General features: G+C 51.8%; 1 protein-coding gene across 5 annotated transcripts in view; it reads right to left on the reverse strand.

Annotated features, from left to right (window-relative positions):
• Delta (neurogenic locus protein delta) overlaps positions 1–14,784 on the reverse strand; it is a 281,198-nt gene that overhangs the window by 27,513 nt on the left and 238,901 nt on the right. For all 5 annotated transcript variants that reach the window (XM_070527498.1, XM_070527499.1, XM_070527496.1 and 2 more), the window contains one exon: positions 6,270–6,832. In XM_070527498.1, coding sequence (XP_070383599.1) covers positions 6,270–6,758 — 489 coding nt within the window. In that variant the 5' untranslated portion in view covers positions 6,759–6,832. The remainder of the gene's footprint in view (positions 1–6,269; positions 6,833–14,784) is intronic.

Here is a 14,784-nt window from a genome sequence, read left to right on the forward strand (position 1 = left end):
CCCCCCCCCCTTTTCTTTTCCTTTCGAGACTCCATCATCGACGTCCACGTATACGGTACACGGAAAATAAGCAGGGCGGACCTGCGCTCATAGGTGGCACGCGCGCAGGCTGGGGGGGGGGGGGTGATATTATGGAAACATCGAGCTACGGGTTCGTTGAGCTCGCAAGAAACTAGCCTCCATGTTCGCGGGGAACATATAAGACACAAAGTATACCATCGGCGCAAATGGATCGAATCAATCGAGGACCAACAGCCGCTGTGTTCGCAAACGGATCTTAGCGCACGTGGGGAAATGCCGGGCAAAGCTTACTTCATTAAAATCCCTTTTTTTATTTTTGCTCGCGTTCCTGTTCGGAAATTTCAGGCGCCGAGTAAAGGCAGACGAGCAACAGACGAACTACAAAAAGATGCCGTCTGTTCGAAATTAAACAAGCGGCTGCTACGCGCACCTCGAGCACAGACGACTCAGACGCGCTCGACAGTGCCATACAGAAGCAGAAGGCGCAGTAAGCGGAGCAATTACGTGTCGTCTGTTTCCCCGAGAAGCCCTCTTTTCGTCGGCTGGCACTGAAATTTTCTTCGCGCTGCGAGATTAGAACGAGGAAGTCGCGAACGTCACCTGCCAGTGGTGGCGATAATGCCAGCTAAAGTAACAAAGACAAAAAAAATGTAGCTGGGAAAAAGAAACCTTGTACTGCCGAAACGATCGCCACACTGTGCGAATGAACTGAATCTTATTTTTGGGCCGGCCTCTTACAAGACTGAAGGCAAAGCCAATAAGCGGCGAGAAAGTCAGATAAAGAGATGAAGTGAACAAGAAAGAGTGACAAAAAAACTGGGAGAAATAAAAAGCAGTGGCCAGGGGCACCCCACCGGAACACCTGGCACATATGCTGCCCGCGAGCGAGGTCGTTCGAGCAGACGCAACGCGCGCGCGCGCGCTCAAGGGAGCAGATGCCGCCGCGACACCTGCCGCGCCTTCTGCAGAGACCGAACGCCGAGCAGACGAGTTTGAAATTTCAAATACGGAGCCGCGGGCAGACGACATCGCTGACGCCCGCGCCCAAGAAAACAGACGATGCACACTGCTGATGCGGTCGGTTCACTCCTCGCAGAAGTGGAATGTGAAGTATCGTGCTCCGCAAGGTGACGAAAAAGTTTACTAGTGGCGGAAAAAAGCAGTAAGCTTTATCTAGAAAAAAAGAAATCGCGATGAACTGAAGTGATGGAAAAATAAAACAAAGAGCTCCGCAGCGAACAAGACACTACTCCGGCACCTATTCTCGAATATCGAAGGGTCGGGAATAGCAGGCGAACAAAAATGAACCAACACACGTGACTTCGCTGCTGCTACAGCACCGTGCGTAGTCTGAGCGTGCCCGGTATTAAGTTTACGACACCGGAAGTGCTGCACAAAGAGATGCAAAAAAACCAAAAGAGAAAAGACACCGGCGTGGACTCGCCATTCGGTTAGCCGCCGTGAAGAAAGAACCTTGATCGTGTGTGAACGCCTTCTTCCACGCCGCTCCAAGGTAACGACAGTGCGCCGCCAGAGAGCCTCGAATTCTTTTCGAAGAACGAAAACAGATTAAAGAAAATTGCGTAAAAGGAGAACGAGAAAAGAGTATAAAGAAAACAAAATAAACACGCCACGAGCCGGGTCGAACAGATGTTCTCCAATCGGGACCGCAAGATCTGTACGCTACCACCTCTTTCCTCCCCACCCTCCCCCACTTCGACCGAAAGAACGAACGCCCACTGAGGTGCTGCAGCGAAGCGGGACGACCACGCACTACCCTATCGGCGCCGCGGGGTTCGTAAGACCGACTTAAGACAAAAAAGCAAAACGAAAACAATAAAAGAAAGAAGACAGAACGTACTATACACGATGTACTAAGACGTGAAGAAAGAATCTAAGAACAGACCTGGAAAAAAAAATCGATAAAAGCACGAGGTGGGGGCGAAAACTGTAAACTTTGGGCTATAGCGTACACTGTCGCACCGTAGACTTTTGAGATGTCCGTTGACTTTCATTATTATTTGCCTCTCTTTTCTTTTTCGAAAGCCTTCGCGCAGACGGTTGGAGAGCCGCCTACAGTCGACCCCGAACTAGAAGGCAATACGCAGCGTGGCCTCCTATGGGTTGCGTGACGTCCGTACGACCGGGGTAACGACGCTACGCTTTCGTTATAGCGTATTACGTCTACAACGAAAACAAAAAAGAGTCAAGTAAGTAAAAAGAAAGGGAAACCAGGCAAGTGCGCTTACTCGCAAGTAACGCCCACGCAAGAGTGGCCGTAAATTCTTAAGATTATACTTCGCGGGCGAGCTTTTCCGAATGAAAAAAAACAAAAAAAACAAAGTGGTTTGTTCGGAGAGAAACCCTAACCTGCGTGGCGAGATTACAAGCTCTGTAAGGTATAGCTACCCAGGAGCACAAACAGACAGACAAATAGAGGCAAATGTTTACAGCCGCAGCACTCTGCAAGCGTGTAGGTGTTCGATTAGGCAGAAGTCCTCATCGAGGTCAAGTATTGGGTAACATCGGTGCGCCCACGACTCTGGTTGGCTTAGTAGGCGAGCCAGCCACGTACACTAGGACTGCAAAGAGACACAGCTAGGAGCGTAACGTCGGCACGCTAGTCGCGGTCCTTCTGGTGACTGCGTACACCAACTCCGAAGTGAAAGGAATCAAAGAGATGGAACGGGCCTCGTTCGAAGAAGGATCCCGACGCCGAAATGATCGTCAACCGCTGTGGACAGACTATAGAAACAGCTAAAACACGCAGCCCGGCTATCCCATACACGCTGCACAGTAGGACACGGACGATAACGTTTACGCGAAATGACCGGAAGGTTACGCAATCCGTTGTTGACCACTGTGCAACGGTGCCTCAACACGCGTCTGGGTTGTCTTCGCTTCCCGCTACAGACCTGGAAGTGGCCGGGGAATCCAAGTGGCTACGTCGTTGGCTCGGGGAAGCAGAGAAAACCACGGTAGCCACCGGGATACTGCGCGGGTGTTGTATACTGCAACACTCGTGCCTGTTCTCCCACCGCGCGTGATAAGGAACACGAACTGGGGTTCCGGCCGCAGAAAGGTTATGACACATTACAAGCAATGCATGCATGCTTCCTGGTAGTTGTGGTTGTAGTAGTAGTAGTAGTAGTAGCCGGTTTCTGGGCATGGTCAATAGTTTTAAGTGTCCGTTGTTTTGGAGTCTGAATGCAAGCGCTGTTACAAATGCAGTTGACCTTGCAAACGGAGCAACGCATTGTAGCAGTTTCGGAATCGTTCGAGTTTTTTGAGTTCATGCTGGTAGTACGACGCTCGAAAAAAAAAAAAGATAATAAGAACCGTGCAGTGTGAGTGAGCATCGTCCTGGCGATTCTGCGCGCGATTTTTGTTTTGTTCCTCCCCTGCGACACCACGCAGAAGACCCCAAGCGACAGTCCCCTTCGAGGCACCCACAGGACGCACCGCCGTCGGTGAAGTACCTCCTCAGCAGAGCGGCGGCGTATTTCCAACCCCGCTTCATTTTTTTTTCCATGTCGCTCCTTCCTTTCTCTTTCACGGCGACAAGCAAGCGCGAAGGGTGGAGTGAGTGCCCGAGAAAGAGAGCGAGGGAGAGAGAGAAAGCAGCTACGAGCGAGGCGGCGGCCGCCGACGCCGGGTCGGCTGCGGTAGAGCCCGGGGCTTCTTCAAAAATAGAGACCCGCGGTCTCGTCTCAGCTCCCGAACGCGAAAGACCTTCTTGCCCGGGCGCCTGCATCTATCTCCGAGAAGAGCAGACGGCGAGTTCTTCTCGAGGGGGGGGGGGGGGGGGTTCGGGGGAGGGACGTACTCGTTCACGGGTGGAGCAGCCTTTACTCCGTCTTTGAAAGCTCTGTGCGGGCTGCTGAGTATTGGGACTCCGAAGTACTAAACCGCGCAGCGAATTTCCTTTTGTTCTTGTTTGTTTGTTGCGCGGACCTCGCATAGGCGCACGGTATAGTCGGGCAGGGCGATAAGGCGACCGCGTCTTTTTGAAACGAAGAGCGACCCCCCCTCTCTCTCCTGCCGAGCCGGGATTTTTAAGAGCGCGCGCAATTTATTTCGCTCCGCGCGTTTACACATCGGCGACTTGTGTGTACTAAGCGATTCGTAGCCGATCGCGCGACTCGAAGAAGCGACCGAAGGACCGATCGTCGAGCGTCAAGTCAAGCCTGTACGCAGTTTGCCCCTCGACGCCAGCGTCGAAGTAGACGGGCCCCGTTGGGCCGGGAACGCGCGTTTGTTTGTACACATCGGACACCATTCTTTTGCGACGGGTGAAACCACCGTTTCATACACGGCGCAGCAGCTTAGTCTGAATACGGCTCCGCAAGACAAAAGTTGAAAAGAAGGCGTACACAGAAGAAGAAGACGTACTCCACGAAGGCAATACACGATTCCAAGGCAGCCGGACACCGAAAAAACACAGAACGACATCGGAGACTACCAATTTCCTGCGCCGATGTTTGTCGGCAGTGTTTCTTTCGAACCGATCGCACGTCAGAGGCTGTCAATTTCCCATGCGGGCCATTTTTCGGCGAAGCCCATTACGATCTGTACACGAACTCTGCTTATATTATCTGCAAAGTGAGAGCCGTCCGAATACGCACGGTGGGCAGACGCCCTAGCGTGGAAGGGCGTCGCATTCCGCCCATCCCACCCTAAACAGGGCAGAATCTTGCAAGAAAGTGAAGCCACACGGAATGCTCGGCAACGGGGAAATATACGCGCGCAGTTCATTCCGCGCCCGTTTTTTAAAAGGCGCGGAGATTCAAAAAGGCGTGCCTCGATCCCAAAGCCTGACGTTAAATTACCGTCGAGAACGGCTCGGTTAATAAAGTTAATCTCGCACTCTCTCCCCGTGAACAACGTCCTAGCGCTTCGATGGTTGTTACACTAACCGGGCAGAGAGAGTCCATCCCGAGCTGATATCGTGCGGTCAAGAAACACGCAAAACGTCGACAGGAAACCAGTCGTGAAGATTGGGAAAGAACATATCATAGGCGAAGCGCTTCGGGCACATTCACTGAGATGCATTCGAAACGTGAGCACTTGAATCTAACGAACACGAACCCGCCTTCACCGTAAAGACCACGAAGAGTCCGCAGGGCCAAAGCGAACCAGCCGCTGCTACACAAGCGAGGCGAACTCCCCAAGTTTCGATCAAGGAGCCCCCCTCGTAATACACGGCGGACCTATATATCTGCGAGACTGCCAATTCGAATCTTGCGCAAGCGAGGCCGTATACCTCGAGCTCCTAGGGAGCTGCCGTGGTTGCGCGAACCCCGAGCCAGCGAGCCGGGGTTCAAAGACCGCGTCGTGTCGCCTCGGGGACGACTTCTAGCGGCGTGGTTTTGCGTTTCGCGCGCAAACACATGACGGAGTAGGGCGCAAATTTCTCTCAACTCGTCCCAGCTCGTTGGAGATATGAAACGCAGAACTGAAACAACCTTAGGGGGGGGGGGGGGGGTCGCGATACTGGACGCGTATTACAAGTCGCACGTATACGCGATTCCGATAACCGTACGGGGGTTTACACGCGTCACGGCGAGATGGATTAGAGGCTACGCTTCGAAGGCACCCTTCTTCATATCTCCACTGCGGCACATCCCTCCCGTGTGTTATCGATAAACAATCTAGCGTTATCTTTTTTCTAACTCGTGCGCATCCTCTCGTCTCCTCTTAGAGCTGCTACGCGAAACGGAACCAGCAGGAGTTTTACGACTTTCGCAAGGGCTTCGCGGGTAGTGGGCAAACTTCGTTTGTTACACCGAGGGCCAGTTTCTACAGCTTGAACGGTGAAATAGCATCGCAGATTCGCGACTGATGCAGTATGAGGAAAACGGTCGTAGTTTTTGTGTTGTTGTCACGGCAAATCGCTTTTCCCTCGGGGATTACAGGAACGCGAGAAGGGCGGCGGAAAGGAGTGTATACACTAAGAGAAAGCAGATCAGAGCAACGGGCGAAACATTCTATACAGATCGCGACGAACGCTGCGTTGCAATCTCCAATATACAATACCGACTCGGAGCAATGTTTCTCCGCTGTAATTTTGCGTCAGCGCTGTTTGCATTCTTGCGAGTAGTCTGTTTCGGCTTGGTCGGTGTGGAAATTATCGAACGGCGACCAGTTGCAAAATGGCCACCGCAAATGCATCGTGCACAGCACTATGACACGACAAAAAGAACAAAAAACGTGAAAAATAACAGTAAGAAAATGAAGAAGGAACTCACCAGAAGTGGTTGTTGCAGAACGAAGAATAAAACCAGAAGTAGGAGGGACCTCAGACACTCCGGCCTTCTCGTCGACGACGACCGGGAACAAGGCGTGGTCGGCCTCGTCCAAGACCGCGTCTGGGACGCCGGGGTCCGCGTCGTCGTTTCGGGGAAGACTTGCCGCTGGTGGTGGTGGGAACGCCGAGGCCGTCGTTGTCTTTGCCGCAGGAGGTCGCTCGAAGGCGTCGTCGTCGTCTCCGAGCCGCTTGAAGACTCCCGCCTCGACCAGAACCGTTGCTGCTGCTGCTGCTGCCTCGAACACGGCAGCCCTAACGAAGAAGTCGACGACGACCGCAACGACGCGAGGTAGTAGGACGTCATGGGTGACGCCCCGGGCAAGTCCGTGGCCGAAGAACAGCTAACCGCGCTGTCGTCGACGTCCGACGTCTCCGACGACTCCTCCCAGTGCGCGGACGATCTCCGTCGCTCCGATCTGCTCGCTACCATGGTTGCGACGTCTGCTGAGCGACGGGCAGAACTGAAGATGCCAGGGCCCACAGGCTTGTGGATCCACTTCGGGTCTTATTCGTTAAGGGGGAGAGAATAAAACAGAGCAGACCCGTTACTCTAATGTTCGCAGTGGAGACTGTCTTCTTCCGCGCAATATTGTTAAGAAAAAGAAATTCTAATAATCTCTGTGGCCCCAAACTGCACGTCAGCGCCGGCTCTCGGAGAAGACGTGGCGACGCGAGGTCGCGACGCGTAGGCTTCGACTTGCCGCGAGGAATAGTAACCTCATAGTGACGCGCTATGCCGTATACGCGAGAAAAAGAAAGCAAGTAGAAAAAAAAAGAAGAGTAAACGGATAATCCACGATCACAAAATCACATCCACGGCAGCACCAAATCCGAGTGTGAGTCGGAGCCAGACGACAGGGAAGCCGCGACGAGTAGCAGACGACGACAGCACCGAAGCAAGCAAGAAATTTAACTCCGTCGTGAACGATAATCCACAGGGTAGGCACGAGGAGGGTTACCGGTGACCGCCGTCCGTAGAGGTCCTCCGCGAACGCCGGCGGCACAATACTACAACACGCTGCATCGTTGCCGAGTAGTAGCAGACGACGCGCGCTCTTGCCAGACGATCACGGACTGCGCAGCACACAGGAGAAACAGACGACGTCCGAGCAGACGGCACACAAAACACAGGAGTACACAAGCGGTGCAAGGAGGGGGCTTATGCGTGCTGCTTTTTTTGGTACAAAAGCGCCCCGAGCTGGTAGCGGCCGGCTCGGAAAAAACGCGAGCTGCAGCGGCGGCGAGCACGTATCGCCCTCCGCCAAATCCGGTGCGCGTATGGGGCGCAAAAACGCCGGCGAGCCGCTCTTATGCGACGCCCTTTCCCTCGGCGCTGCGGGAGGAAGCAAAACGAAGCAGCCGCGCGGCCATTTCCTCTACCCTCCCCCTCTGCTTCGCTCCGAAGGCGCCTCTGGGAAGAGCGAAGAGCGCGAGAGAGGGCGAGACTCCCGCTGGTAGCCTCTCGGCCGCCGCAGATGCGGGCGAGAAGCCGAGGAGCTACCGCGTCTTCGCTCTCGCCACGCGGCAGATGGCGCGCGCTGACCAGGGCCTGGTGGAAAGAAAGAGGGTGACGTCACAGGTTCCTCGTTTTCCCCTTTCCCCGGACTCGGCATTTGTTGTGGCGAGGAGGAAAGAGAGGGCCCGGCGTGCGCCCGGGCCGTTGGAACACGCGCGCCGGGTTTCTCCGGAGCAGTCCCCAGTCGGCGCTCAGACGCCGCAGTGACGAGATGGTAGGTTGGCGTATCGCGAGATTGTGGAATTAAGGAACATTTCCGGCACGCTGTGAGGAGAGTTTCGAGGCTTCCAAATGTGTGCGTTTTGTTCTTCATTTCGTTCCTTTTTTTTTTATTTGACACGGCGGCAATATTCTGGCCGCCAAGTATTGAAACATGACGAAAGCTGTCGCAGGGAGGTGGAGGTTTGAAGTCATCAACAGTGTTTGCGAGCATTGCAAGCTTCAGCCAGGAGCCGAGGTTTCGACCATACGGAGACTTGACTTGGCCCAAACAACGACAGGCTCCAAAGCCTTGGCTCCTGGATAAGAGGCTCGTCGGGTTAGCCAACACCGTTGTTCGTGCGAGTTTCAGGAGGACTACCGGCGCACGAAGCTTACGCGAAAGAAAAAGAAAAAAGAAACGAATCGAAAGAAAGCAAGGGCCACACGCCGATCTCGCAACTTTGCGCACTTACACACACAGATTGAACTTCGCAACTTTGTTCTGATCAATTCGAGCGTGCATGGTGTAGCAGGCCAGAAACACGCTTGCACCGCCCAACCTCCCCGCTTTTCCTGTCATTAAATTTGCTCCGTTCTGTTAAAGCAGAAACGAGCAACGCTGTAGCCAAACCGATGGACCGGACGTAAGTTTCTCATAGAATCTTACTATAATGGCATCGACATGTTTGTGACGGAACGCCGATGTCGTGAAAACATCGCATAAATAAACGGGGTGTTAGGAAGCGCTGGGGAATAATCGGTTTTGCGCGTGGAAAAAAATTTCAAAGGCCCTAAATCAACGGAACACGGTACGAGCGGTAGAAATTTTTTGTCGTTTTATACCGCCGCAGTAGTGACAGGAAAGGCAGGAAAATTCGAAGCAGAAGGAAAGCACAACTGCCACCGAACTGCAATTTCTCGGGATGCGGCCGCTCTCGAATTAAGATTGAAATTCCCTCGTGCTTTCCATTGGTTTCAACGTTCGCTGCTTTTTCTAGCACTTAAAACACCGCATCCAGTGTGAGATTCTGCAAACACCTGATAACAACAAAAGAAACGCGCAAGACAAAACCAAAACGCAAGGAAAAACTCGTACTGGACGCCACCTAGCGTAACACCACGCATTCTTCTGAACCACCCTCTGACGTCACTCGCACGCCGGATCAGAAGCGAGTATGCTGGAACGAACGTCCCCTCAAATTAGTCACGTTACTCGACGTTACCTCGCGCGCACAACCTTCCTCTCGACACCACTGATATACCGAGCGAGGGGCACTGCGACGTGTTTACCACACTTCCCAAAAACGCGAGCGGAAAGCCACGCGCCCCGTCCATTCAATGCAAATTCGTCGAGAGCACAAGAGAGAGAGAGAGAGAGAGAGAGAAAAGAAAAGTCTAGCAGAAGACACCTCGTGGAGCGGGCTTTGACGCAAGCAGGATTGGACAAGCCGCCCCGTCGCGGCACCTCGGTCGTCATAACCGCGCCAGAAGACAATGGAAGCTGTGTTGTCCGGCCGCCGCGAACAGACGACAGAGACGCGCCAAAGAGGAAACTAGCAGACGACACACGTCCACCCGCATGCGGGGTCAGAAGGAAAAACAGAAGAGGGCCAGGATCCAAGAAGCAGACGGCCAGCACAAGCAGCAGCAGCAGCAGCAGCAGCAGACGACGACTAATTGCGAAGTCGCATGGCGGCAGGCGGCGTTAGAAGAGAATGGAGCCTCATAAACAAGTTTACCAGAGTGAAAATTCCCGTCACTCCTTCGAGCCACTTATACGGCCTAGAATCGCTAGCGCGCCAGAGCCGCTAATAGAGGAAAGCGCGTTGGAATGACGTGGTAGAACATTTGTAAAAATCGGCGCGTCGCAAAATGCTAAAGAAGCGGAAAATCAGATGAGCCAACCTGTTGCTCTATAATAAAAACAATATATATGAAAAAAAAAAACGGCGTCCTTATCACAATGTGGGGGGGGGGGGGAACTGCTGGGAGATGAAAACGGTCGTCTGTTGTCACCGATCAGATTTTTTTGACAGTGCATCCAAATATCCGTTACGTAGAAAAAGCAGCAGTGCTCTCTGCAACAGGCATCTTTACAGCCGCTAGAAGCTTCAGCTTACCTCCACAGAGATCCGCTAGTGATTTGTAAAACGCCTAAGAGACTTATTACGCCTTCTCGTGACGACGTCATCAATTTAACCGGAAGTAAGAAATTACGCCAAGCGTTCATCCAACAGAATCCTCTCGGTGAAAACCGTACAGAAACTAAGCAGCTTGCCACTACGCAATATCTTCGAAGAACCCTACAGCTGGCTTCTCCACTCTATTTTGGTGTACTGAAACGAAGCCTACCTACTCATTTTTCTTCTCGCAGAAGAAGGATAAAGCGGGAGACACACGGTCCGATTTGGTGTCCGATCCGGCGTCCGACGCGCCGGAACGGCAGCCGGAATCGAGGTGTTTTGCCGTGCCGAAGCGCCGGATCGGACGTCCGGCGTGCGACAAACCGGGCAGAATTTCATCGTCCGACGCGTCCGACAATCGCACCGTCGTCTGGCCGCAGCCAATGACAGCGCGGCTGGCATGTGACGTTCCCTCCACGGAGGCGGCGCTGGCTGGCCGGTTTCTCGCAGTGTTTTTTTTTTCCTTGCCTGCTGCAGTTTGTTTCAGACACGAAATAGTTACCAGTTCAGTAAAATTATCTCGACGTGTGCCTGTTATTCAAAGCAACGCCTAGTACACTAGGACTAAGCTACTGGCGAGATCAGGAGACGCGACGCGAGGGCATTTCGCGGGCAGACAGCACACACCGACCGTCTGAGCGAGGCTGCTCGCTTTGCTTTCACGTTGGCCCTTCGCAACGACTGCGTCGAGTAAACCAATTCTATTTAATTACGGGCGACCTAAGTGTACAGTCTTAATTGTTTTGGCAAACATAAGCGCTCTTCGACGAGCTCGGGTTGGATCGTAAGCGCCGTCGGCCGCGGCGTCGGCCTAGCTAGGCCTACCTGCCCTATCGCTGGCTGTTAGCGGAGTCGTCAGTGGACGACGCGCCGTCATGAAGTGTTCTGTCACTCGCAGGGGCATAACGTTATTGGCAGTGTTCGCGTAAAGCGACGCAGTGTTGTGGAGAGTTGTTTATATTGCGTTTCTCGACGTGGCTCTGAAGTCAAGCTGGAGGGCTGGATCTGGGCGGAGCTTACGCGCCGCTCAATCTTTCGGATGCACGCACCGTGTGTCCCGAATCGTCGTATGCCGCATGCCGGAGCATGCGGCGCCGCACGTCGGATCGGACGCCGAATCGTACCGTGTGTCTCCTGCTTAATAAGAAATACAGTTTAACCGGTTTTTAAAGCAAATACAACGCAACGCTAAAGTATGCAGGAAGCAGGCCTCAATCCGCACCTTAAAATCGCACAATAAATAGAAAACCAGAGAAGAGCGACAATCGCACAAAAGACATTATATGATAGGAAGAACAGTTACTTTAACATTTCGGCCTTTGCTTTAACAATAATAAACAGGCCTGGCGGTCAAACAGCTCTACTTCAGCTGAGTAAAGACACAGGTCGCGACATCTAACCAAGCATCTTGTTTTGACAAACGTACTGCACACAACTACGCTCCTAATTTCGAACACTGGCTTATATTCCACATACTGCACGCAATCGAGTTTTAAGCAGTTAGTCACGGTACGCCATACGTATTACAGCTAGCACATATCTAGTCATGATGTACACAAAATAAGTTAAGAGCAAGGAAGGAGAACTGAACACGCTACCTCTTTAAGAGGAAGATTTAGCTCTGGCCCAATTAAATCCGATATGCCACCTATTCAGACACATGTACAAGGAAAAATTGCGTTTCTGAGATAAGTACTCGGCCGATATTAAGGAAATATGTTGCATTTTAGTGAGAACGTTAAATTCAAGTAAGCATAGGAAGGGAAATTTCGATCTACGGCCTGAATCTTTGTGCAAGAATTCTTTAAAAAAATGTAACCTTACCTTAAAAAAAAAATGAAAGCCTGAAGTTCACGAACTTGTCTCTCTGCATCAAAAACATCTACCACCGTTCCGCAACCAGCGTACAACCAGCGGAACAGCGGACAAATGCGGAGAAATGTAATACATAAATTTACAGCTTACGTCAATTTGTTACAACGTTTACAAGAGTTTTGTAATAGTAATGCTCACATAAGAACAATTTATTACAGAGCGCTGTATAATACATCAAGTTTCTCCGCTTTAAATTTACGAGTAGATGCAATTGACAGAATTGTGATATCTTTTATTGCCGAGTTGCAGAGTCGTAAATTTGATAGTTTCATTTCCCTAAATGTGTGCGGTTTCTGACATATTTTTATTAAAGAATCGACGACCTAAATCAACAATCCGCTTCCAACAGTCATTAGATTCTAACTTTTTATTTCAGATACAACACAATTTGCCAGATTGGGTGCAGTGGTTGCTGAGAAAAAAAGAAGTCGCAATTTCGCCCGAAAGGCGAAGCATCAATTCCGATAGGAAATTAGTAGACAGCTACATGAAGTAAGCATATTATATAGTTTAATCAGTCGCATAAACTTAATATAGTAATATAAACTTAATATAGTATAATCGGTCGGAGAAAGTTAGGTGGGCGGACGAGATTAAGAAGTTTGCAGAGACAGCATGGCCACAATTAGCAGATGACCGGGGTAGTTGGAGAAGTATGGGAGAGGCCTTTGCCCTGCAGTGGGCGTAACCAGGCTGCTGCTGCTGCTGCTGCTGCTGCTGCTGCTGCTGCTGCTGCTGCTGCTGCTGCTGCTGCTGCTGCTGATGATGATGATGATGATAAAGTTGCAAACATTCGCTTACTAAGTAAATTCGCAGGTACGGTGTCACGCGCGCACAGGTAAACAACAACACATCTCGCTCGATGATCGCGGAAACTCGCTGTCAAAACGCTGGAGTGAGTAAACGCGGCAGCAGTAGCGAGCGAATTGACCTTCGGGCCGTCTCTCGCTGGATCGCGAGCTAAACGTCGAAAGCACAGCGCATACGAAGCTACCGGCACTCCTTTGTCCACGTCGTAGATCGCTTGCAAGATACGGCGGCCGGGCGGCGGCGCCGTAAGCAGCAGCCGTGTCTCGCCCGCGACAGAAGACGGCGCGCTTCCGCACCGCTTTCCTCCCTCCCGCGGGCGAGACTGAGCCGCAATCGTCTGCTGACCCTCGCAAGCTTTCACCCGCACATACAGCGTACGGCGCGCTGCGACGATGTTACACTCTTCGAAAAATTTACACCCTTTGGGGCGTATCTTGTCCCACAACAATAATCGTCATCTGTCTTGCCCGCATTTCCTTTCTTTAACGCGGCGAGCCCGGTCAGTCACGAACGGCACGCGCGTTATCAGTGTGACGCAGCATTCTCGACAGGAAAGTAGCGAGCGCCGAGTTTTCAAGAAAGGAAACGCAAGCTAGGCAGATGACGATTGTTGTGGGACAAATACACACCCCAAAGGGTGCAACCGTTTTAAGAGTGTACCGTGTTTTGGCTTTATATGGAACATAACGGCAACGGCAGAAATGTGCTTGGGGTGTCATATAATTGCTATCTCAATAAAACGATTTCTCCTTTACTATGTATATGGATAGGAGCCTCCGAGCTAAAGCTCCCTCTTGAAGTGAAACTACAGACAAAAGCTGGATTGCTTAGCGAGCTTGGTGATCACACAGAAAGGTCAGTATTACCGTAGGTGGAGATTCAGGAAAGCAGACGACCATCATAAACGAAAGACAGGCGGCGACTCCACCGTGAACTTGCCGCACTACACCCCGTTGACGACGTCTTGTATTCTGACATGTACTCGGGACCAGACAACCCTTTATTGATATACATAAAAAAAATGGATTACGTTCCAATATAAAGAAACTGCGGGCTCGAACTCGGCGAGTTCCGAATGCGTTTCCGAATACGTGACGTCACGCTGACGTAGCGGCGCATGGAGCCTGGGTGCGAAGTAAGGATTGACTCTGACATTCATTTTCTCTACTGAAAGCCCAACGCTCTCTCTCTCTCTCCCGCTAAATAAACGAAAAGCAGTACCGGATAAATACTTCAGCAGCCCCGACTGAATGTCTGAAGCAAATTTTATAAAGAGGCAGGAAAGCGGAGGGCTGCCGCAGAATTACAGGTCGAATGAGAGAATCAAAATCAGCCAAGCTTCCGATTGACTGCTTGCGTCGTTTGGCCTGTAACTAAATGGCGATAGTATATCTCTAATCGATCTAATCGTCCTGTCGTCCTCTCTGTCTTTGTCCCTGCTTTTTGCGCTAGTCTTTTGAATAATGATGACACACCAACTAGCCCAGCTTTCTGCCTTGATCGCAGTAAATCTAACACACCGTGTACCAGACACTTCGGTCGAAACTTCGTCGGCCCGCCATGACGAAGTACCGGCTATATACCGGTCAACTTCACACCCGCATTCCTCGCGCCTTCGAATCCCCCCCCCCCCCCCTCCGTCCCTCGTTCTCGTATTACACGAGGAGCGTAAATACATTAGGCGACCTAGGCGACGACGGGCATTCGCGAAAGCTAAAAGCCCGCACACAGACGGCGATCGGATTAAACTCTCGAGCGTTTCGCGTTCTTCTTACAGTCGCTCTTTATTCGTTCGTTCGTTCGTTCGTTTCGTTCGTTGGTTCGTTCGTTCGTTCGTTCGTTCGTTCGTTCGTTCGTTCGTTCGTTCGTTC

Source organism: Dermacentor albipictus, chromosome 10 (genome assembly GCF_038994185.2).
Source record: "Dermacentor albipictus isolate Rhodes 1998 colony chromosome 10, USDA_Dalb.pri_finalv2, whole genome shotgun sequence".
Classification (NCBI taxonomy): domain Eukaryota; kingdom Metazoa; phylum Arthropoda; class Arachnida; order Ixodida; family Ixodidae; genus Dermacentor; species Dermacentor albipictus.